Source organism: Cataglyphis hispanica, chromosome 18 (genome assembly GCF_021464435.1).
Source record: "Cataglyphis hispanica isolate Lineage 1 chromosome 18, ULB_Chis1_1.0, whole genome shotgun sequence".
NCBI lineage: Eukaryota > Metazoa > Arthropoda > Insecta > Hymenoptera > Formicidae > Cataglyphis > Cataglyphis hispanica.
In genome coordinates, this window is record NC_065971.1 from 1444109 (window position 1) to 1468189 (window position 24081).

At 35.1% G+C, this 24081-nt stretch overlaps 1 protein-coding gene across 1 annotated transcript in view; it reads left to right on the top strand.

Moving 5' to 3' along the window:
* LOC126856364 (GAS2-like protein pickled eggs) overlaps window positions 1-24081 on the top strand; it is a 65503-nt gene that overhangs the window by 35218 nt on the left and 6204 nt on the right. The window contains exons 4-7 of the mRNA XM_050604804.1: window positions 13942-14143; window positions 14247-14331; window positions 15092-15506; window positions 15809-16178. Of these exons, the coding sequence (XP_050460761.1) occupies window positions 13942-14143; window positions 14247-14331; window positions 15092-15506; window positions 15809-16178 (1072 nt within the window). The remainder of the gene's footprint in view (window positions 1-13941; window positions 14144-14246; window positions 14332-15091; window positions 15507-15808; window positions 16179-24081) is intronic.

Genomic DNA, 24081 nt, shown 5'->3' on the forward strand with positions numbered 1-24081 from the left:
TTTATTATATAAGAGAAGTTAGATTAATCTATAACACAATAATTAATATTATTTATTTCTAATTCTGCCGTGTCGATTGTTCTATAACTATTATATTGTGTGTGAGAGAGAATTTTTTTTATAATATTAATTTAACTAAATTCTCTTTATTTAATACGATATGTATTTAAGAATTTAAAGATTTACACAAAAAAAAGAAAAAAAAACACATAGATTTTGTATCTACAATTGCAATATCACAAAATAGAAAATATTAATTCTCCAAATCGAAGGTGTAATTTATGTTAATAAATCGAGTCTCGCGGAAACAAATTAGAACAAAACATTGATATTGCTGGTGCATAAAAAGCGCGAAATGTCTCTGCAAAGAGATCGACTATTTTCGCGATCAAGATCCATTGTCGCTAAAATGAATCGTGATTTCGTCTCCTTCTCACGAGGGTCTCTCCCGCGCATACGATCCTAGGAAGATCGGTCGGTGATGATAATGCCACGATAGCGATCCGTATCTCGACCGGAGGTTCCATCACTTTCTCCGCTGTGTGTATTCTTTATACTGTACAGTGTTTCAGGAAGAAGTGTCATATACGCGGAAGCAAGGCTATCGTTCCGGGGAAAAAGTTGATGTAAATGCATTTCTGCAGTGATGGAACTATGTGATGTGTACAACTTTATATTAAATGATGTCACGAGTATTTTCTTGATAGCAGTCGAGAAGAATCTCACTGTCAGATATAACTTACGTTTACTTCGCGATTGTTGAGTATAGTTTTGTCACTTTTTTTTAGGAGAATGTGACTTTACCAGATTGACGACGAAATTTTTTTTTAGGAAGGATTAAATTATTTCTCAATTCATTAAAAAATCTTTTAGCTTATATGTTATTGAAGTACATATATATTTATAATGTCTTCACTTAGAATATCTTATAACGAAAAACTAGATATCGTGATTAGGTGATCGGAGATCAATTCTCAAGTTCCTTTTCTGGCTAATCATGTAGCCAATATTTGTGATGTAATTTTGTTTGAATCACTCATCCGATATTCTTGATCATTGCATTTTAGTGTGTTGATTAATGATATCGAGATCGATATTCGTGAAACATTCGCTATTCGTAAATAATTTCCCGTTGTCATGTAAGTAGAAAGAGTCATTGATAGTGAATTTTAAACATTTTTTTTTATTTTTTTTTTTTAAGTTCAAATTTTGTCTCAAACAGAATGAAATATAAGAGCTTTATATTAAGTATTATAAAAGAAATTTATAATACCGAGCAATCTTGTATAAAATAATCGTGATTTCAGAGGTTTTTGGGCGCTTTTTAAGGAAACATTTTTCAACTGATATTTATGGGAAACTTTTTATTCAGAATTAAATTTCCTATAAAATCTGAAAATCTGGCCGGAATGTTTAGGCTCACCCTGTATATCTAATATTGTCAATCTTAAAATTACAAAATTAAACAAAATTTCTTTCACATCTAATAAAAAATGTTATCTTTAACAGCTGTTTCTGATAAAATAAAATGTATATTTTTTAAAGTTAACGCTACTCTAGAATTCTCTACATTAAAGCTGCAATATTTTAGCTGCAGGCGTATATTAATAGGAACAACTCGGATGACTTGCAAACGACTACCACGACATATTTGAGTTTCCTCGAGTTGTAGGTCAGTTCGCAAAACGGCGGGACATAAATGAAATTTCCGCCACTTTCGCTCGCGTGTAGGTACTCCTATTTACGATATAACGAGATGTCGCGATCCTAGAACTCGACTTAACTCGATCGCGTTTTAAGTCTCTAGGCAAGTCTTTCGACTGATCGCAAATGAGCTGCGAAGCTGATAATAATGATGCAACTTCGATCATTCTCGACACCTCGTGAATTCTCCCATTACGATTCTCTCGCAGAAACATATAATCGCTCGATTTTTTTTATGTTTCCTCATTCATTTTTTATGATTTTTTTATGAATTTATTTCTAAAGTATTATTAATCTAATTTGTGCATGCTTAGTATTTATAAATAAACTTTACTTGTTTTCTCTATTAATTAAATTTTTTAGACATGTAATAATAATTCTGACATATTATTGCATCTTGCCACAGGAATAAGAACGCAGTTAGCTTTCACGTTTTACTTTCATGTATTTGCATGCCCCGTCTGACTACTATTTCTCTCAATTACCAAACTTCAAATTCGCGTACTCCAATATACTGCTTTACGTCCACGCAATGAAGTCTTTTGCATCACGCTCCAGTGATCGCATTCAAAGAGAGTTCCGGCATACCGCACGGAACTGTATCCTATGTCTGTATCATTCCAATATCTGTACATAGCATGTTCCATATCTACTGGATCGCGCAAGTCTTAGCCAAGAAATCTTTTCCGAAGTTGAGATCAATTTTCCATCACTCATTTATCAAAATTTTTTAAATTTATAACAAAAATTACTTTATCTAATCAAATGTTAGATCGGATTTCTCTTGAAATTTATCTGCGCTTAATTAAAAAAAATCGATCCATTATGTATTTATCTATTCGATGAGAAAAATCACAGATACATGAAATGATTATCTCTATACCTGATAAATTTAATAACCTTACGTGAAAACTAAGTTTCTCTCTCATGGTTTCTCAAGGACCTCAACGTGCCAGGCTTAGAGCACCCTATACATTCGATCCGCGGCAACTTTCCTCGTGAGCGCGTAACATTGTAAAATCGATGGCAGATGGAGCGCAGTAACGTCGCCGACAAGCGCATTAAAAGGCCCCGGGACACTTCTCGTTTGTTCAGCAACAACCTTTCGTATATCGCGGCAATACTTCCGCGTACGTCCCGACGTATCTATTAACATAACAACGCGAGGAAAATTAATCCCGCCGCCACCGAGGCCCGCGGGGAAACTTTCCTCTACCGTTTCTCCTCCTCCTCCTCCTCTACCTCCTCATCGTCTTCGAGCGGTTCACGTTCACGTGACCCCGGCGCGCGCGTGCCTCTTCCTTCGCGTGCAATGTCGTCCCCTTAAATGCAGCCGCATACTGGCGGCGCATGCCGCGCAATCCGCGGCGCAATCTACGCAGGTCGTGCCGGCGTTCCTCGTCTTGCGACTAAATTACGCTCATTCCGCGCAAAAGCAAATCCCGAGAGAAAGAGTGCACGCGTGATGCAGACTTCGGTAAAAAGTTATCAGAGTTGTTTTTTTTTTTTTTTTTCGCAAAATAATTAAATCGATGTTGCAGAGAAATGGCATATATGTCATAAGAATTTTACAATATATTTTTATATTTTTTGTAACATTGTATTAATTCTTTGGCGCACAATCTTAATTATCATTGATGAAAAATATGAAAAATATTTTGATTAATCATAATGTTTCGCTAATTAGAGATAAATATTAGTACACATGTATATAAAGAATATATAAAGTTGTATCTATATATAATTTAACTACATTGTTTAAATTATCTTTATCTGTAATTGAAAAAATTTTAATTCACGAAAGAATCGTTGATATAAGTTGTTCAATCAAGATTGTAGCTCTAAATCATTCTAAAACGATCAAGACAAATTAATCTTTGTATTTAACATTTAATTAACATTAAAATACAGGATAATAAACAAGGATTATTAATATCACGTGCCAATAAAACATGCCTGATATAAAATTAGGGATCATTCCGCTTGTCTAGAGAAATATACGATCGCACCTCGGCAGCCGGCAATTATGCATGCCTATAAATTAATTGCGCCAAAAGAAGATACTCCATGGCTATTAGCGATTAATTTTCCGCGTTGAGGAAACATGTTCGCCGTGTATTAATTTTTTTCCGAATCAAACACGTTTTTCGCTCGACAATCTATTCATATTGCATATTCCGTTTTGTCGCATATTCATCACAAAATCGTCTCGAATAATCGCAATTACTTGTCGAAAAAGATATTTTTTTTTCTTTTTGTTAAAAAATGTCAAATATCAATTGGAAAATTACTATTAATTCCACATGTTTCTTTTTGCTTTTTTCGAGCTTATATTGAAATGATACTGGACGACGCAAGAAATAATATACATGTCAATGGAATTGTATAGCTGACAGTGTCATCAAATTGCCATCAATTTCTTATCGTCAGAATGCATTTGCCGAACATGTAAGATAAGCGCAACGAAATCGGTTTTACGTTTCGTTAGATCGCACGGCGTTATACGCGGAGCGTGTCAATGTCACAAGAAACGATCGCGCAAGTGGGGTAGGACGGCTGATCGATCGCCGTGAAAAGATTTAATGATCGTCAATTAAGGAAAGGATTTTACCGCGATCACTGTCGGCTCTTTCGTTGGCGCGTTTCATCGCAGGAAGTGCACCTGTCGCGCGCTTTTTTAATTCGTCGCCCTGTAAGCCTCTTTGATACGTCGCGTCGTGCCGATTTGCCATTGGAATTAGAAAGTCATCGTGCTGCAGGCAATAGAGAAAAGAGAAGCGCTATTTCAGGGTTGTCATTTTTCCTCTCATCTAATTCTTTGAGTTTTCCAAGCTCCATCATATCGTACATGGTTATAACATAATAATAAATTATAATAAATATAATAAGTTATAATAAATTAATTTTAATTTTTTTTTAAAGAATGTAATTTTTAATGACGGTAACATTACACGATATGAAATTTAATGGAACATACAGGAGTAATTTAACGGAAATCATTCGCACACAGCTGTTTATTAAAATACAATAACATAAATTACGATATATATATATTATAATTAATAAGCATAACGCGGTCGCAGACTTGCAAGTAATTCAAATTAATTTGTTAGATATTTGCCACGTGAATAACCGTCACGATATCCCGTTTGTGCAATTTATTTATGAGCTAATAAAGAAAATCTTATATAACAGAATAATCGCAGTTACAATAGTAATTGAACAAATGTGCATGAAGGAGCTGGTATTGCTCGCGGGCAAATGAATAAATATGTAATATGAATTATTATAAATGACCGATTGTTGCATGATATAGGACGATTAGGCTTACACGCTTTATACTAAATTATCCATTTATCTATATAGGTTGTCTTATACTGCGCCATATACAGAAAGGTACATAGTGAGTTTAACTGTCAGTTCATAACGATTCAACGAACGTTTAGTAGCGCTTTATTTCTTTAACGATGCCACAATTTTGACAATATTAATTTTTCATTTTAATAAGTAGGATTGTATAGAGAAAAGAAGTTGTAAATTTGACTTGTAAATCTGTTCAACCAATTACCATTTTCTTAATTGAAATATTTATTTAATTGATATATTTAAGTATTTAATCAAATATATATTATGTCAGATTTAGAATGTTGTATTTGATTTAAATATTCTAATTAAAGAAATGGTAATTAGTTGAACGGATTTAGTCAAATTAACAACTTTCTTTGCTCAGTAGAAATTGTCTTGTTTAAGTAATAATAATAACACTTATTGTGCGTGAGAGTGATTTTGCGTGATTGTTAATTAATGAAATTCTCTATCAATGCACGGAGGGGGAAGTTACGTTTCTCGTTACGATTCTTGCATAAATAAGATTAACAAAATTCTATGATGTTATCAGGAGCGCTTTAAGTCCAAATGCACTACATGCAATTCGTTAGTGCGCACGCTGCGCGCACAAAGATCTCTATCCGATTTGCGTGCGCGAGAAAGTTGCTTTGCAAGAATCGCGTATTTTTCATCGCTCGCAGCGTACATCGCCAAGTCATTTCGCGCTATATGGATATCCGAAAAAAACTGTCGCGACCGATCAACGATCTGGATGTCGCGTGGGCGATATCGCTCTCTCATTGTCCGTCATCCCGCTTTCTTTTTCCTTCCCAAGTTCCCTCCGAACGAATACACCGATAATAATCCGTATTCCGTATCGGTAGGTTGGCTCGAGTTACGTAAGCCGGGGCGGCCTTGCATTATAGCATCATAACCATTCATCCTGTCCGTTCACCTGCAATGCGCCACACAATTTGTTCCAGAGCGAGCGATATGCTCGTATAGATATACATAGATATACAGCGTGTCCCGATCATTGTGCGCTTTTTTTTTTTTCTCAACTGTGAGAACGGACTGAGAAAAGCGTCGCTTCTCTCGATGTTGAGGCATAGGGCTTTGGAATCGTAATTTAAATCGTAAACGATTTCAAGTGAAACGCATTCCGCGATTACCAGTGTATAAAAATCAATGAATATTTTTTCTAATAATATTCATTAATATTATTTTAATTTAATTAAATTCTTTTCTAAGGCCTAAAAAATTGACAAAATTTTACTTTCAAGATTAATTACCGAGGTAGTAGCTCTTTAGATTAATAGTTTGTTAGAAAAAATTGATTCCAAGTTTAACAAATATTTGACAGGAGCTACATACATTATATATTTTTTGGGACACCGAATATATTTAATCGTATTTGCTGGTGAGTGAGCAGTGTTCTGTACTGACGACACGCGGATTATTCGAGAAATGCAACGGAAATGCTATGATCCGTAAAATCAATCTATTGATTTCCAATCGTCAAGTCGGTTGACCAGATATTTGTAGGATACAACGCTGTTCCATATTTTACGATCTCTAAGAACATTTCTATTCTAATAAAAGAACTCGATGAGCGGAAAATGTAACAATTTATAAATCTCTCTTACATCTTAATATATCATCATTACAAAATTTTTAAATCTGATAAAGTTATAATTAGATAAAATTGTGAAATGGATATACTTTCATAACAACACTTAAAGAAGAATTTTAAAGACATTGTAAGACTTTATGAAATGCATACAAGAAGAGAAGAGCTTTACAAAGGAAATGGAAAGTTGTGTATTAAAGAATTAACTCGTCACTTTCGCGAGACAGAAATGAAATCGCGTAGTTTAGTTCGGCTTGTAGCGCATTGGCAAACCGGAAACGCGTAGCCTACAAACTCAGTAGCTCGTAGACAATTGGTCTGTCGCAAATTGGTCGAGGACGACGAAAGAGGTCGGTGAAGATGGCGATTGTGTGCCCTGGATTTGATCCCGCGATTGTTAATGACGATTATTAATGCAATCTCGTATTTAATAACTCGATCGCGGCGCAATTAAATAATATCATCCATCGATATATTCTCTTCGCAATCTCGGCTCTCTTGGCGTTCGTTACGAGTGCTAATGTCACGCCATTAGTCTCGCTGCCATAACATTTGCTAACTAAAAGGACAACAAGCTTGGATTCGCTTGATAAACGCCATAAATTTCGCCTGTCACCGCACCAACGTGCATTAATGGCCATTAGAAAATCGTTGTCGAACCGGTTGCATTATCGTCATTGATACTACTTATTCCGTAGTAAACGAAGGCTTGCAAATGTTACGCAAACGCGGTCGTGCATTGCGATGCGTTAGTTTTATAAACACGTCTAATGATAATTTCTTCATTTGCAAAGATGAGCTGAATCTCGTCAACGTGTCAGTTGTAGCAAATCTTTTATTGCTCAGCATCGCGTTTTAGTCTCAAAAATATCTAATGCAACACATGTCACACAATTATATTAATATATGTTTTATTTTTTTTCAAAATAATATAAAGAGATTTTTTTTCTTATTAATTTTAAAAACTAACTTTATGATTTAATGTGAGTCATTTATTTTTGAAAGTACAAATTTAAGAAATCAGTAAAATTCTGGCAATAAAATATGCTGTTGAACGAAATATATGTATAAAATAAATATCTTTTCAGGCAATATATTTAAATATTTTTTTAGGCAAAAAGAAAAAAATATATATATATAATGGCTGAAAAATATTTATTTTATCGTGCACACTTTTAAATTTCATCTATGCAATCTTCTGTATAGGCGTAGTTTATAGGCTATTTCACAATTTTGATTGACCATTTGCTTCTTTTTATGGAAGGCCGCGCTGTCTTTCTTTCTTTCGATCCACCATGCAGTTAATGCGACGCGTTAATGATACGCGAATGACGACGAGTTAATACTCCATATAATTGATTCTTAAAATAGCATTTGGAACAGGTTTTTCTCAACGATAACGCAATCGGCGGAGTAAATAAATCGAGCCCTGCAATGTGCCATTAGGGCAGAGTTATTGCGTCAAGGCATTCACGTCATAAAGCCAGTGAAATTGTGCTTCGTTAACATGCCTCTTACAATTAATTACAAATCTTTTCATATGTTTACCGCTAATATATTGATTGGTAATTGCCGTGAATTGTCTAACTATTTCACACAAAAGTCACTCGATATAGTTCGATTCAATTTATTAGCCTTTCGTGCTTCTTGGTCGCTTTGAATAGCTGCGTGTTGCGTTGCATTGAAAACACCAGACATAACTGTCCAGCACCAGATATAACTGTCTTATTATCTTAAATTTGCGTTGAGAAAATGTTGTGAGCGAAAGATATTTGCTTGCAATTTCTCTGCAAACTTAAAAATAAAGAATTTAATTAAAAATATTATTAAATATACTATTAAAATTAATATTAATTATTAAAATACTATTAAAATATACTATTAAAATTAATATTAATTATTAAAATATTATTAAAATATACTATTAATTATACTATTAAAAATACTATTTTTTTATTTTTTTTGGTGATAATTTAAATATAAAATAATATATAATTAATATAAATTTCGTGTATGTATATGTGTATATATGAGTGAGAAAATAAATTTTAAGACACCTTTCTTTGAATAAAATTTTAATAAATTTAAATAAATTTAATAAATTTAATAAATTTAACTTTAAAAAATTATGTCACATCTGCCACAGGTTTTGTGAAAAATTTTTGAGAGATACGATGTGATTATTGATTCGCTCCTTACGGTAGAATGTATTAATTATCGAACGTCGTTGCGATGCGACTGGATTCGTTAATCGACGGCGCGACCTGATTAAATATTTGAAAGGAGAGGCAACGTGACGTAAGTGGAAGCTCGCGATCAACGTCAGCCAGAACGCCTTCGGAATCCGCAATGAAATGCTTGTTTACGATGATTTACCACGAGCCATCGTTGCTTTTCCACGAAGATCTCGTTCGAGCGCGGAGATTTTTATTTTTATCTTACGTAACGCGTCAATTTGTCAATTGCGATTGAAATCAAATTTGCGGCGCTTGATCATCAGAAACGCGTGCGGGCTTTTAATGCATAACAAATCGAGGACGAGATCGATCGATATTTTATGTTAATTAGGGGATAGGAGGAGATAATAATCTTGTTGCTATAATATGATGACTTAATGTAGTTCTCCGTATCGGAATTTTTCAGAACATGTTTGTTTGAAATATGACAATGTAAATTGGAAATGTTTGATATATATTTTTTCATGTAATATTTATCACATTAATCTGTGACAGGCTTCATGTAAGGTAATGATTTTTATTAAAGTCAACGAGACACATACAACACTTTTTTAACAATGCACGCTCTAATGCCATACACATGTCATACATACCTTGACCGTGCCTAAATTTATTTACGCGCGATATAAGATCACACAACTACGGGATGTTATATACTTGCCACGTTTGGTGCGACATAACGTTCCGTGCAACACATTTTATTTAACACCTCGAGATACGACGAGCGAAAAATTTGCGTCGTCTTACATCATGGAGAAAATTCCGCTCGTGACAATTATTACGCGCCGTGTGTGCTTGTTAATTTATCGAGCGGACCGTATAAATTGTCCGCTCCGGAAAAAAAAAGTGTCACCGGCAATCGCGGAAGGCAGGCAAACGTGGCCATGTGTCCGCGCTTCTCAGCGGTCCGTGACTAAGAATTTTGCACGGCCGTGTCGTGTTACACATTGCAAACTGCACGGTATCGATAAATAATTTTCACCGAGTGTCAAAAGCACGCCGCTGGGTATACAAGCGCGCGCGATGGTATACGAAGTGTTTTTAAGGATGTATGTGTCATATAACGAAATATTAACACGAGCATGAAAATTTCATAGATCGTTTCACTATTTCGTCTGAATATTTGTTCAAAAACTTAGCACAATTCTCTTAACGATTTGGAAGTTATTTAAGTTTAAAGTTACTATTGAAAATTCTTATGGAAAATCGCGTATTGTAGCACTTATCGACAAATTTGACAAGGAAAAAATATTACCAACGAAATAAAAATTTTTACATATATATTAAGAAAACTCTAATAAATATTTGTGCAAAACTTGATTTAGATCCACTTATTCGTTTAAAAGTTATTTACTAAAAATGTAGTAGAAAAATATTATCTGTCCCTTTCTCTCTTTTTTGCAAATTACTCGTTTTTCATTGTTTCTTGCAGTTGATTTCAGGGGTATTTATGCTCAAAATTTTTGTCATAAATTAGGAAAAATATTAATTACAACCATTTTCTTTTACGAAGACGTCAAAATCCATATTATTTAGTGATACTTTAATTCTTTTCATAATCCGGATTTATTTGTTTGATTTTTCAAACAGTATAAACGTAAAAAATGTTTTTTTTTTCTTTAATTTTGAAAGTTTTTTGCTACTATTGTACATCCAAAACATCTTTAAGCTGTGGCTAAGAAATCTTTTAGAAGCTTCGTTAATTGATTGATAAAAATGACGTAAATTTGGTAACGTCTTTACCATTTTAAATTGTATGTCTTAATTAACATTTTATGACGTAGAAACGATTCGCTCGGCATCCTCGTTTTAAGCAGCTTTGAATATAAATCAACTTTCTCATTAGAATTCCTGGAAGGCATCAAAGCGCGTATGAATCGAACGAACATAGTTTGCCGGTTGTTTCTCAACTGTCTGAGCAATTTGTCTAGCATGTAAACGTTGAATTTCAAACAATCGTAATTGATTGTAAATATGGACATGTACATGATGCATTCTTAGATCTGGGTCGATCTTAGGTGCCAATGCAACACGTTCTCAAACTTAGATTGGATCTCTAGTAGACATCTCCTGTATATTTAAGATGATCCGACTCGGCGATAAGAGAAAGTGATCGATGGCACGGTCGGTTTAACGCGACCGTCGTAGAGTAAATTCCGATCTTCGAACTATCGAGAGACAACTTAAAACGAAGCCGACGAATTGATAAAGGCGATAATGAATAACGGTAGTGAAAGATTGCTAAATAGACGGCATGTAGATTAAACTGAATATTATAATAAATCAGGAATCTACTAATAAAATTATCAACTATTGAAAAATTAGTTGCAAGGATCGATCAAATTTATCCTTGTCCCAAAATAAAAGCAAAAAGTAAATATCTCTCAGCTTCCAAGGAAGCGTAGCTATAGTTAGAAAATTCAAGAAGTAGCACAAACTCCTTCTACACTTTACGATTCTCCGGCGATAAATATAATTAATTGCTAACCAGACAGTTTCTTCAATCATCGAGGTACATAAAAATAACAATGAAATGGAACACCTCCCTCGTGTGCCACCGCTGGCGGGTAAAGAAACAAACGGAACACCTTTGGCATCATAAATCGCGCTCTCGATGACTCGATAAGCACGTACGCGAGCGTATAAAAACGCGATAAACTGCCGATCTCTTCGGCGATCGGCGGTACGATCATCGATACCCTCGGTTAATGACCACTTCCGGCGCGCTCATTGATAAATGATTACGTCAGTGACGTCGCGGGCTACGGTGGGTGGGCCGCCTCGTGCGAAGGCCGCGCGTGTTGATATCGGCGCGAGATTCGCGACCGCGATATCGCCCCGGGTTGGCCCCGGCGATCAATACGAAGCGAAAGCCGCCGCGCAAAAGCCACTCGCGTTCACCGGGCACTCGTTCTGCGACACCACGCCGGCGGATCGATCGATCGATCCACCGGCTGTTTATCGGCCGATCCGATCGATAATGCGCGCGGGGAGAGAAAGGGAGTCCCGCGCCAACGGATCGCGGGCGTGTACCTACACGGCGAGCCGATAAATCGTCAGCGACGCCGACGGCGACGTCACTTCGACGGTGTCGAGGAATTGAATCGGTCAGTGGTAGAAGTATGGTACGCTACCAGGTGGTTCTCTGCGTTGCGGTCACGTGCGATTTAGGCGAATAACGCGTGTGTTGACATACTTCTTTTTTTTTTAAATTGCAGTGTCTTATAGTCGATAATACTCGTCGACTTTTCATCGAATATATATGCGAATCTAAAAAAATTATGTATGCGATTATGTTTTTTCCTCTCAATTTGATGCGAGAAGAATTTGCTTTGTCGCTTTAAAATTTCAGCGGCTCTCTCATTCAGAGAGATTAAAAAATAAAAATAAATAATTATATACCTTTTTCTGCAATATATTTGCTTTATGTTTTCGAATAGATCTTCCAGATATCTAGAATCAGTGATCTGTCCAATTAAAAATCATTTGTCATGCGAATTCCTCATTTCTCATAAACATGAAATACGCGCGCAACTACTCGGTGGAAATTAAGCGAGATTGTGTAACGTTCTCGAGGTATACTACGAGCATGACTCGTTGCGTAATCTTTTACACGGACAATTTTATTTTATTATTTGGCGACAAAGAGACGCGAAAGGTACGACACGCTCGTCTATCTCCGATGCTTTCCGAATTCGCCGACTTGAACATCAACGTTTCGAAAGTTTTCGCCCGAGATTGGGAAAAAGAAGTCGCACACGTCTCTCTTTCAGAGAGGCGAAACGAGCTTGTTTCATAATAAGGGACACTCCTTCAATCCTGAAGAGAATCGCAGATTTTAATGCGAGCAACTATCGCAATTATCTCTGCTTTCTAATTCGAGCACTTGTCAAGACGCTTGTGAAAATCGTCCCTTTCGTCGTGTTCAGTTATTAAATGAATAATTCTTTCTGAGATTTATTATATTCCTACAAAACTTTCGAATTTATAATATAATTTTCAATCTTAAACAAACCGATGAAGAAATAAAATATCTGAAAATCTAACATGTAAATTGAATATTTGTGAATTAACTAGTAATAGATTTAAAAAGCTACGATAGATATTTTAAAAATAATTTTATTATTCTATCTTCAACGTCGTCGGTTTCTACGAGAAATTATAATATTAAAATTAATTAATTATATAAATTATAATTAATTATTAAAATTATATTAATTATAATATTAAATTATAAAAATATAAGAAATTAGAGAAATATAAAAATAATGAGAAAATATGAGAAATATAAAAATCTATCTAATTGAAAAAAAAAAAAAAGAAAAAGAAACTGAGATTGCAACTCGTGTTACGTGGACACGACTTTGTTGAATCACAACAAAATGCAAAACAAATGCATAATCTTTTTTTTTTTTTTTAATGCTGGCAACCAAAGTGACTTTCTCGTGAGGAAAAACAAGGTTTCCCGAGTTGATAATCGATCTTACATGAGCATGCCTTCGCGTTCTTGTTCGATGTGACTCAGCGGGCGATCGCCACTGAAAGCGACTCGAAAGACCAAGTCGAGAGGAGTTTTACCTGCTCTCCGCGGCCTTGCTAACGAAACGATGAACGCTTAAAACAATCTTGGCACAGCTTCCGAGAATTCAGTTTCGTTCCTACTAATTATCGGAGGCGTCCTATATTCTCCCGCCTTTCGGTTCGGTGATGTTTCTCTCCGCGAAACAATGTAACGCTTGGCCAGACACTGGTCCAGGTTTCATGCGTTCCAGTAAAAAGAGCAATAAATATACTCTTGCAGTTTTTTGCTATTGGAAATTCTCGAAAAATTTACATTTTAATGCATTCAATCGTTTGAAAAAAGTCAAATTCTAAAAATAAGAGAAAATATATTTATGAAATAGAATTTTTTTCACATTTGACCCGAATTTTTCTTACACCGGAAATCTGTTTATAAATGTCACGAAAATTCAGACAGCAATCAACGCGTTATTGGAGTATATTTTTCGTTAAATTTCAAAATCGATCATATTTTGCTTTCAGGTTCGCGATATCGTGGAGGAATGCACATGTCCGACGCAGTTTCCGATGATTCACGTAGCTGAGGGCAAGTATCGGATCGGCGACACCAAGGTCACGATCTACGTCCGGGTCCTACGTAGTCACGTGATGGTCCGTGTCGGTGGTGGATGGGACACACTCAGTCATTATTTAGAAAAACACGATCCGTGCCGATGCAGGAACTGTACGTATTACGCGCATGGCGTTTTAAAGAATTCTTCTCTCTAAACAAGTTCTCGCAAACATAATGATCCTAATGATCGGTCTTTTTTCTGGATTTTCTTTAGCGCATCGCTCGATGGTCTCAGCGAAGCTCATTCAAAAGGCCGGCGGATCCTTCGACCTGGGCAACACGCAGGTGCATTATGAACGGTAAGCGTCTGCGCCTTTTTTATTACAGCGCAGTTTTAATTATACACAGATGCAAGAAATACACTTGATGGCGATAAAAGCGGATCTATCTTCTTACACGAAGTTAAATACTGATATCATTAAATTGAAACGCATATCAAATTTTAATTAAAATTTTTTTTTTTTTTAATTTTGCGATATATGTGAATATATAGCAAATTATGCTTATGTTACTTTTTTTTTAATTGTAGAGTTTTCACATTTATTTTTGCTATTTTTTTGTTATTTTGCATTATGTTATTTGCACACGAATTATTTTCAAATTTAATGTCAACTAATTAATTAATAGAATTTTTATTTCAAATTTCGTTTTATTTAATACTAATCATTATGATATATCTAATACATGGATTCATAACACACATTTGCTATACATATATTGTGCACAATATTGTTCACGAGTACATTAGATTTATGCGAGAGAAAAAAAACTTCTCTCATTTTTTTTTTTTTAAATAGAAATCACATCTATTACGTTCTTTCTTAATTTTTACCATAAACAAACTAAAGTAGATTTATTAACGTCAGCGATTTTTGTTATAAATCTCTCTTTAATCTTATCTACGTTCGCGAACTTACGTACGGTATTGTACACGTCGTGACATTTCGTCGCGAATACGGAAACTGGAAATTCTCCGGTGCACGCCCGGTCAACACGAGCCGATAAAACGACCGACATCAATTCCGCTATAAAGCCCGCGGTCGTTGTTTCCACCTCCAGATCATCACCTCCGAGAACCCGGCGGAGTTCCGCGTCGAGCGTCGGTTCGGTGCAGAATCTACAATCGGCGCAGCTGCACGCACCACCCAGAAGCATTTCCAGCAATCGCTCGCGATCGCCCACACCTCACCGGCCGACGACCGGCAGCAAGCAACAACAACAACAACAACAGCATCAGCTGCAATCGTGCGACGAGCTGAAGAAGCGCTCGAGGAGCCCAACGCCGCATAGGAAACTGTTGGCGAGCCCGAATCAGCATCAGGCCGATTTGACGAAACAGAGATCGAGGTCGCCGACGCCTAGGGCGAATCTGAGATCGAGAAGTCCGACGCCGCGGAAGAATATAGATTCGTTCAAAAGAAACGAGGAGGCGCGATCGCCAACTTATCACGGAAAACTTCAAGAAAATAGCCGAGTAAGTCTGCTCTTTTATTCCACGAGATAAATTATTTTTTTAAATACTATAGTATAAAGAAAAAATTCTAAATATTAATATAACTTTTGACAATTGAAAGATAACATAAAATATTTGCGATTCCATCGCGATAGTGATAAAAAAATTCTTAGTAAAATTATGATGTTATTAAATTAAGATGTTGTCGAATATCTTACGAAACTTGACAATTGCGTAATCTTTTTGCTCATAATTAAGACAGAAAAATACGTAGAAACGAAAGGAGTACGTAATCGCAATCGGATTTGTTTGCCTCTGTTCAGGAGAGCGGTCTTAAAGTACCGGGCGAGTTTACGAAACGATACATCGTGGAGGGTGGCGTGGCGCGTCGTGCCGTCGAGAAAGACGACACGCCGAAGTACGAGCCGTCCATCTACAACTACAAGTGCAGCGAGGACTCGAGCGGCAGTCGAAGCCCCACGCCGAGTAAAGAGGAACAACCACCCATCGAGACTTTCGGCAAGGACACCACGGCCAACACCCAGAAGTCGCCGCACGGCGATGGAGAGCACTCGGACAACTGTAGCGAGGTGTCCGACGAGGGTTACCGGAGCCTCGGTGCCGTCCAATCGTCCACGGCCAACGGCAATTCCGCCAGTACGCAGAGCTCGCCCACGGTTGCCGATTGTCAAAGTAAGTGGACACCGTATATATATATATATTTCGCGTGCAAATTACGCGTGACATTTAAATGGGATTCAAAGAGTGAGACACTCCATCTTATCCAAAATGAATTCTTTCGATTTAAAAACTCGATAAAGATTGGCGACTATTTCCATTGTCCGCCGAGTGGTTATAGTGACACACTGATCAGACTCTCTCGAGTGTCCGAACGTGCACTCGCCAGCGAGCGAGTCATCGTATTTAATAAGAGAATGCGAGATGATGAAGAGAAGGAGAGAAAGGGGAGATATGTTGTGGATGCACAAACGCGCGCATTGTGCGGTCGAGACGATGTCGCGTGTCGAGGCGCGGGAGACGGAAAAGAAAATCTCTCGACCGTGTGCCGATGCGAATCGAGAGATTAAATTCGATTACAGAGTGCGAGAAGGAGAGGCTTTGTTTGCGAAAATAGAGAGATCGCGCGCGAGCAGGAATTTAATACTTCGCCGCGCGCGAACGGCGTTTATCTCCGCCTGTCCATCTCGCGACTATCGACAACGACGAATTAATTCGGTCGTCGAATCGGCGGCGCTTTACGCGACGATGGATAGAGACGATCAATTTTCTTTGTCCAGAGGAAAGAAAGGTAATACGCGTATAGAGAAAGAGTTATTCTGCGTGAAAAAGATTATAGAATTATCGGGAAGATAAAAATTTGGATATTGATTATCGATTAATTTTTTGCGTGTATGTCAAATTGTATCTTATAGAAAGTTATTTATTTATTTATTTATGCGCGATTTCTTGTTACTTCAATTTAAAAATTATCTTTTCTGCAATCTTTCGCTATTTATTTGAAATATTATTATGCGTCTATTTAATCTATTGAGATTTCGGATCCAGCGGCTTGATTTAAATATAATTTTATAATTTATTGATTGCGTTTTCTCATGATTAAAAAAAAAATTTTAATACCTTTGTTAAGAAATGATTCGACAATAGAAATCGAGATTGTAAAATCCCGTTAGGTCACACGCACGCTTAAATGTGTTTGTAAAAGCAATCTTACGATCTCGCGATGAAAGTCTAGTTTGCATCTCTAGCTCGATCGGACTGTCGCATAAATTCCAATAACAATTTACATACAATGTGCACAAATTATTGGGAATTTATACGAATACACGCACACATACATACGCGCGTTTACTATTTGAACGTCTCGCATTAATTACGCGCGCCGTTGACATGGGATCGGGCGGGCTTTTGTCGATTCATCGAGATCGTCCTGTCAGTCGTACATGACAAAAGCGTCGCGTTCGACGTTCGATGGTAGCACATGTCGATCCTGCCTCGTATGTTGGAACGCGAGGACAAACTGTCCCCGGCGAATTCTCTCGAGTCTCTTTACAAATCGTTCACGGGTGCCCCATGATCCGACATTTGGATCACGTTGCGATTAAATATTCAAAGTGGTAGGAGATATTCAAGTATATGCGGGCACGCACAGCGCGCTTTATAAGATCGCGTTCCCCGCATCGGGCCGGGCTTGACATTTAGCCGCTGTGTCGATTATACGCGAGGGAGATCGCTCGAAGCGTGGGCGATCTCTAGCAACCTGTCCTCGGAACAATCGCCGCCGGTCGATCCTCGATAACACTCGTCGTACGCTCTTGCCTTGAACACACGCAAGCACGCGCATTCATGTACACACTCGACTCACTTGACGCGGTTGTGACGCATTGCCGCGAGTGGAAAAAGTTCGCGGCGGCGATGCGACGCGACGGGACTCGCTTCGATCGTCCCGATGCTTTTACCTACGAGTTGAACGGACTGGAATAGTTCTAGCTTATAATCCGGTGACCTGAACATTTTTCACTTAGAGTGACGCGGAAATAACAAGTTTTTCCAGAAGAAACTTGCTTTAATCCAGCGCTTCTAGATCTTGAGCCAAAATATGCATATATATATATATATATTAAGAATATGCGTCTGTTTTTCATTGCGACTATACCTGGAGCTCAAATTTAATTCAATTTAATAATAATTCAATTTTACCAATTAATTGCATCTTTAAATTTTCTCAAGAATATATATTTTTTATGTTACAGAAAATGAGAACTTTTAATTTTATCAGATTTCTATCACCCTTCTAAATCCTCTATATTAATTAGAATATCCGGAAATTGGCATCTAAATACAAATATAATTAGTAGAAGAAAAATTGATTGTCTAAATAAAATGAAAGGTTATAGATAAATCTAATATTTAGATATATACTTAACAGTTTGCTTTAGTTCTTTTTGTGCAAATAAAATGATTTACTGGAATCATTGCAGAGAAATTTGTGATTACATTTTTTTATATTATATATTATATATTTTTTATATTGTAGTGTATATATATTACTAATATAAACTATTTTATTTTAATTTATTTATTAATTTATTAATTTATTTTAATAAACTATTTTTATATTACTAAAATAGTATATATTGCTAATATAAAATGTAATATATGTAATATATATATACGTATATATATTATTTTTATCTATAAAGAATTCTTTGCAGACTTTAATAATTTATTTACTCTTGTTAAAACTCATTCATGCTGTCACACCGATGCATCTCAATCTATCTTTCATTCTCGGTTTACGGTCGAGATGAATTTTCATGTTACATTTCGCGAGAAATGAAATGACGGTCCCGGGGCGTTTTAGATGACAAATATCCTATCGAGATTTACGCAAAGTAGCCGGAGGCGATCCCCGATGACTCATTCATTTACATTGATATCTTTAATTTATGCGATGGCGCTAGAACGTTTGAAAGATGCGCATCGAAGTATTTGTCTTGTTATTTTAACGCGATGCGTGCGATTTGCTCTCCGATGCGTGTCGGCATATTTATGATTCTCTGTGCGTTTCGCTTCGATTTCAAAAGAGATGTTTGTGTTTAGTCAGGCGAGAAAACTGCTTCTTGGCATCGAGAGTCCACTCTTAAAAAAGACATGTTAAATCGATACTCGCAAGTATTGTTGCTTCTTTTCCTCAATGTTGATTGGTTATTTCAATGTTATGCTGTACATTACTTCATAAAAATCTGTCATGGCTGCGTATTTGACACTTCAAGTATTATATATATATATATATATATATATAATTTTGATTTAATTGATTTTGACAAAACCATTAATACATATTATTATATTACATATAACTAATTTTATAATAGTTATATGTATTTTATAATAGATGCGTGCCCTAACCGCGTGACCTACTCGCGTGTCTTACTCGCGTGTCTTACTCGCGTGTCTTACTCGCGTGCCCTACTTGCGTGCCCTAATAGCGAATGCCCTAATATAATACACCGTAGGCTGCTTCTGTTGGGCCAGTTGGACTTACCTTTCGTTGATCCTGGCCATATTAATTCTGGCAACGTCTAGCCAGAGATATCGCTTCGACCCCCTATCAGAGATCAATGAAGGAAAAAAATTCCTTCCATTGCCGGCTAATTATTGTCGCCGGGGTACACGAGCATAATTTTATGCTCGTTTACGACATGACAGTTTGTCATGCATCGTTTTAATAAATTGCAAAATTTAATATATGAATAATTTGACTGAAAGTCAAATTATCAATCAAATTTAATAATTGATTGTGAAGTAATAATATTTAATTGTAAAAAAATAAAATTATATGTTTTATTCATTTTATTTTAATATAAATTACCTATATAAATCCTATATTATTTATTAATTTTATTTTATATATTTTTATAATTTTATTTAATTTTATTACGATTAAATATTATTACTTCAATCAATTATTAAATTTAATTGATGATTTGACTGAAAGTCAAATTATTCAAATTATATGACACATAAATGTTTTATTAATTTATTTTAATATAAATTACATATTATTATAAATATTGTATATTATTATAAGATTAAATATTATTGCTTCAAACAATAATTAAATTTGATTGATAACTTGGCATTAGATTGACTAAAGTAAAATTATATTAAAACGATGCGTGACAAACTATCTAAGCTTTTATTGCTACGATAATAAAGATGGATGGGCTGTGAGAAATTACGACAAAATTGGCGCAACATCACAATAATTATCAATATTTCATATAAGAAATAAAGTTATTAGCGTCTTCTACATTAAATAAATTAAATAAACTTTCTATTGAGAAAAATATTTTATATTTTTTTTCAATTTTTTTTCTTAATTTATATTTTAAACTATATTTCTAATGTGTTTTAATATATATTTAAAAAATCTATTAAAAGTTATTTGATTGCATTTATTGTAGCCCATCCATTTTGAGGCAACGGATTTATTTACAATCTACAATCTACATTTGCATCTACAACATCTACGGATCCGTCACCTCAAAATAAAATAAAATTTATCACTCACCGGCACTGATGCGCAACAGCGGAGATTTGGTCTTGAGGCTACGTTGTCTGCAACACACAAATATAAAATCCAAATTATAGCAACGTTTAAAATAATTAATATTTCAAAAAATTATTATTGTACGCATCGAATTTTATATCCGATGCGTATAATAATAAGAAGGTATATAAATATGAAATAATTTTATAAATTTTAAGAAAGAAAACTATTTTTTTAAATAAAAAACTTTTATAATATGAGTCTCTTGTTTAAACTATTCAAACAATGATCAAATCGAATTAATGCATGCACGGGATTTATAATAATTAATATAAAAATAATAATACTCACCCTTGGGTTGCTCCGCCGGTGCAGGATGCCTCTCCTAGGCCTCCTCCTCCTCCTCTCAAGTTCATTCACACGCGCGATACTTTAAACGGCACTCCCGCACTTTTATTAAAAGATACTTCCGCACTTGTATGCGCGATATTTTGAACGACACTCCCACACTTTCAAACTTTGGCACGATCGAACCCTGTTTCACGCGAGAATCGTACTACGAGTCGACTAGTATTACTTTATTGCTCGAGCCTTGCTGTATGAATGATAACAAGGCTACGTTAACAATAGCGCGCTAATGTTTACATCGCCGAATACAATGTTATTGTTTTCGCGGCCGAAAATATGTTGCGTACTATGACGTATATATATATATATATATATATATACGTGATATTTTAATCAAGAATCAAAATGATTAGAATCAAAATTGTAAATTATTGTTTTATCGCGATCTTTCTCTCTCTTTCCCTCTTTATAAACAATAATTATTTCTTGAAAAATACTTGATTTTTAATTATATTTCATCCGATACTTTATTGTTCGATTTTTCGACAATTTAAATATGATTCGGCTTGAGAACGTATAATAAAAAATAGTCAAATCGCAGGTTCGAATAATGATTAACATAATAATAAGCTCCATGATATATTAATCGTTTATTAAATAATTAATCTATAATTTAAAATATTGAATAATACAAATATTTTAAATTATAGATTAATTATTTAATAAACGATTAATATATCATGGAGCTTATTATTATGTTAATCATTATTCGAATCTGCGATTGGACTATTTTTTATTACACGTTCTCAAGCCGAATCATATTTAAATTGTCGAAAAATCGAACAATATAGTATCGGATGAAATATAATTAAAAATCATTTTTCAAGAAATAATTATTGTTTATAAAGAGGGAAAGAGAGAGAAAGATCGCGATAAAACAATAATTTACAATTTTGATTCTAATCATTTTGATTCTCGATTAAAATGTCACGCAAAATACGCGCTTCGGAATTTATCCATTATGATATAATTACGTATTATTCAAAATTTTATTATTATTTAAAGTGTATGAAAGATAATTAATTATTTATGATACCAAATTATTTGCCAATACTTGTCGCGATCGCGTTGAGTAGAGAAATTTGAGTGTCTCGCGTTCTACTTCCTTACTGTTCGAATGTCGCCGTGAGAATAATAAAGTTGTAAGCCATAACAAAGCGCGCTAATGTTTACATCGTCAAGACCGTGTACCATGTTATGTTTTGATTATTCGTTGCCGAAATATTTTTCGTACTATGACGTATATACAAACGGAATATTAAATTATACATGTATTTTAAATTATAAATTAATTATTAAATTATCAATTAATATTTTGCGGAGTTTATTAAATCGATAATGACAATATTGTTACCTCTTTTTCGCGATGCTAATTGGTTATCTCGACGATGCACCGAACATTTACTTTATACCAATAAAAGCTTGTCATAACGGGGAGACACATTTAATAGTTTAAATATTAAGTGGGTGTATAATTTTTATTTAATTTATTGTGAAAAAGTGGAAAACTAGAATTAATATGTAAGTAATTATATACACATACACACACAAAAAAATGGCGCGCGCGTAGCGTGCGTTTATAGTATTCTAGTAAAAAGAAAAATTGCGTGACAATTAAGACACCCAGTGAAACAAACGTGAAAGCGCATTAAAATCACGAACGAAATGTATTTGGATGCTTAGAGAATTAAATCGACCGTTGATTAGAAAATTTCCTCGAGTTTGTTATTTCTTAATTATTTTTCGAATTACTTGCCGTGGGTATGTAGAGGAACGCTCGAAATATCGCGAATTAAGTCAGAATCTAAAAAGATTCAAGAGAAAGACTGAAAGTTATATAAAGAAATTATCTCGCAAGGGCTTATAAACTTTGAAGCATGTTCATTCGTCACATCGTAAATGAAGTACTGTCCAGGAAAATTGAGCCTGGCAACGACGTGCAATTTTTTGAAGCAGCGAAATGAATTGCGCGATTTCACCGGATTCGTTCCTTTCATCACTCTCGAGCGTGTCGTCATTATTTGGCATTGCTCAACGTAACACAGTAGTTCCTTTGCAGTAGTTCTTATAATAATAAGATAAATTAGCCGAAGCGGCTAATCTCCCTCGTTACGTTTCGTTTTGTGTAAGAGGAATTGTTTATTTTTATGCTATTCTTTTAAGTTATTCTTTCAGATTATTTATCTATATCCTATTAGTTTAGTTCTTAAAAAAAAAAGAAATAAACTCACTCTCACAGCGGCATATATACATTTTACAAAAATAGAATTGTAGATGATATATATGAGAAACTCAGAAGCTAGGTGTGAAGGAAATCTATAATTTTCTCGTTATAAACCTCGTAAATTATATACACTTACCTTTTTTATGCCATAAATGTCATATAGAATATTGAACGAATATGAAACCGTGATATCGAATCTAGCATTAGTAAGCACGTCAAAACGCAGGTTTCTTTGCAACAAATTTAATTCGTTATTCATTTGCGTAATTTTAATAACAAGTTCCAAGGACTCTTTAGATCGATGAAGAATCCGGTTTGACTAGTAGCGCGATTATTAGGACGAGATATCGAAATAGATTTTCGATTCCCAGATTTTAATTACGAATTGCTTTCGCGAAAATATTTGCATATCTGATGTAACTCAACTCAAATCTATGATCGAACGCCTTAATATTTATGCGACGTGCATTCGCGGATGGGAAAAAAAAATGCGATACGTTATTGAGAACTTGGTCGACTCTTCTAAGCTGACGAGGGTTAAACTCAACGTGACCGTTGAGCCGTATTTCGAGGAATCATCCTTCATTTAAAATTCGAGTTCGATGTATATTTTCTCATTTACATTTGTCCCGATGGAGACAACATCATTCTCTTTCTATAATTCCACGCGCACACGTGGCATCGATACATGAATTTAAAAATCTAATTTCTCTTCTTTGCCGAAGAATGGACTTTCTCTGTGCTCTATACGTGGGTGTGTACGCAATACGCAAAAATGAAATGTGAAGTGCATACAACATTTGGTGAGGAAGTAACTGATAGAAAAACACGAAAGTCAATACTTAAATTACGTAGTGTGTAACATATCCGGATATAAATTTTAAAGCAAA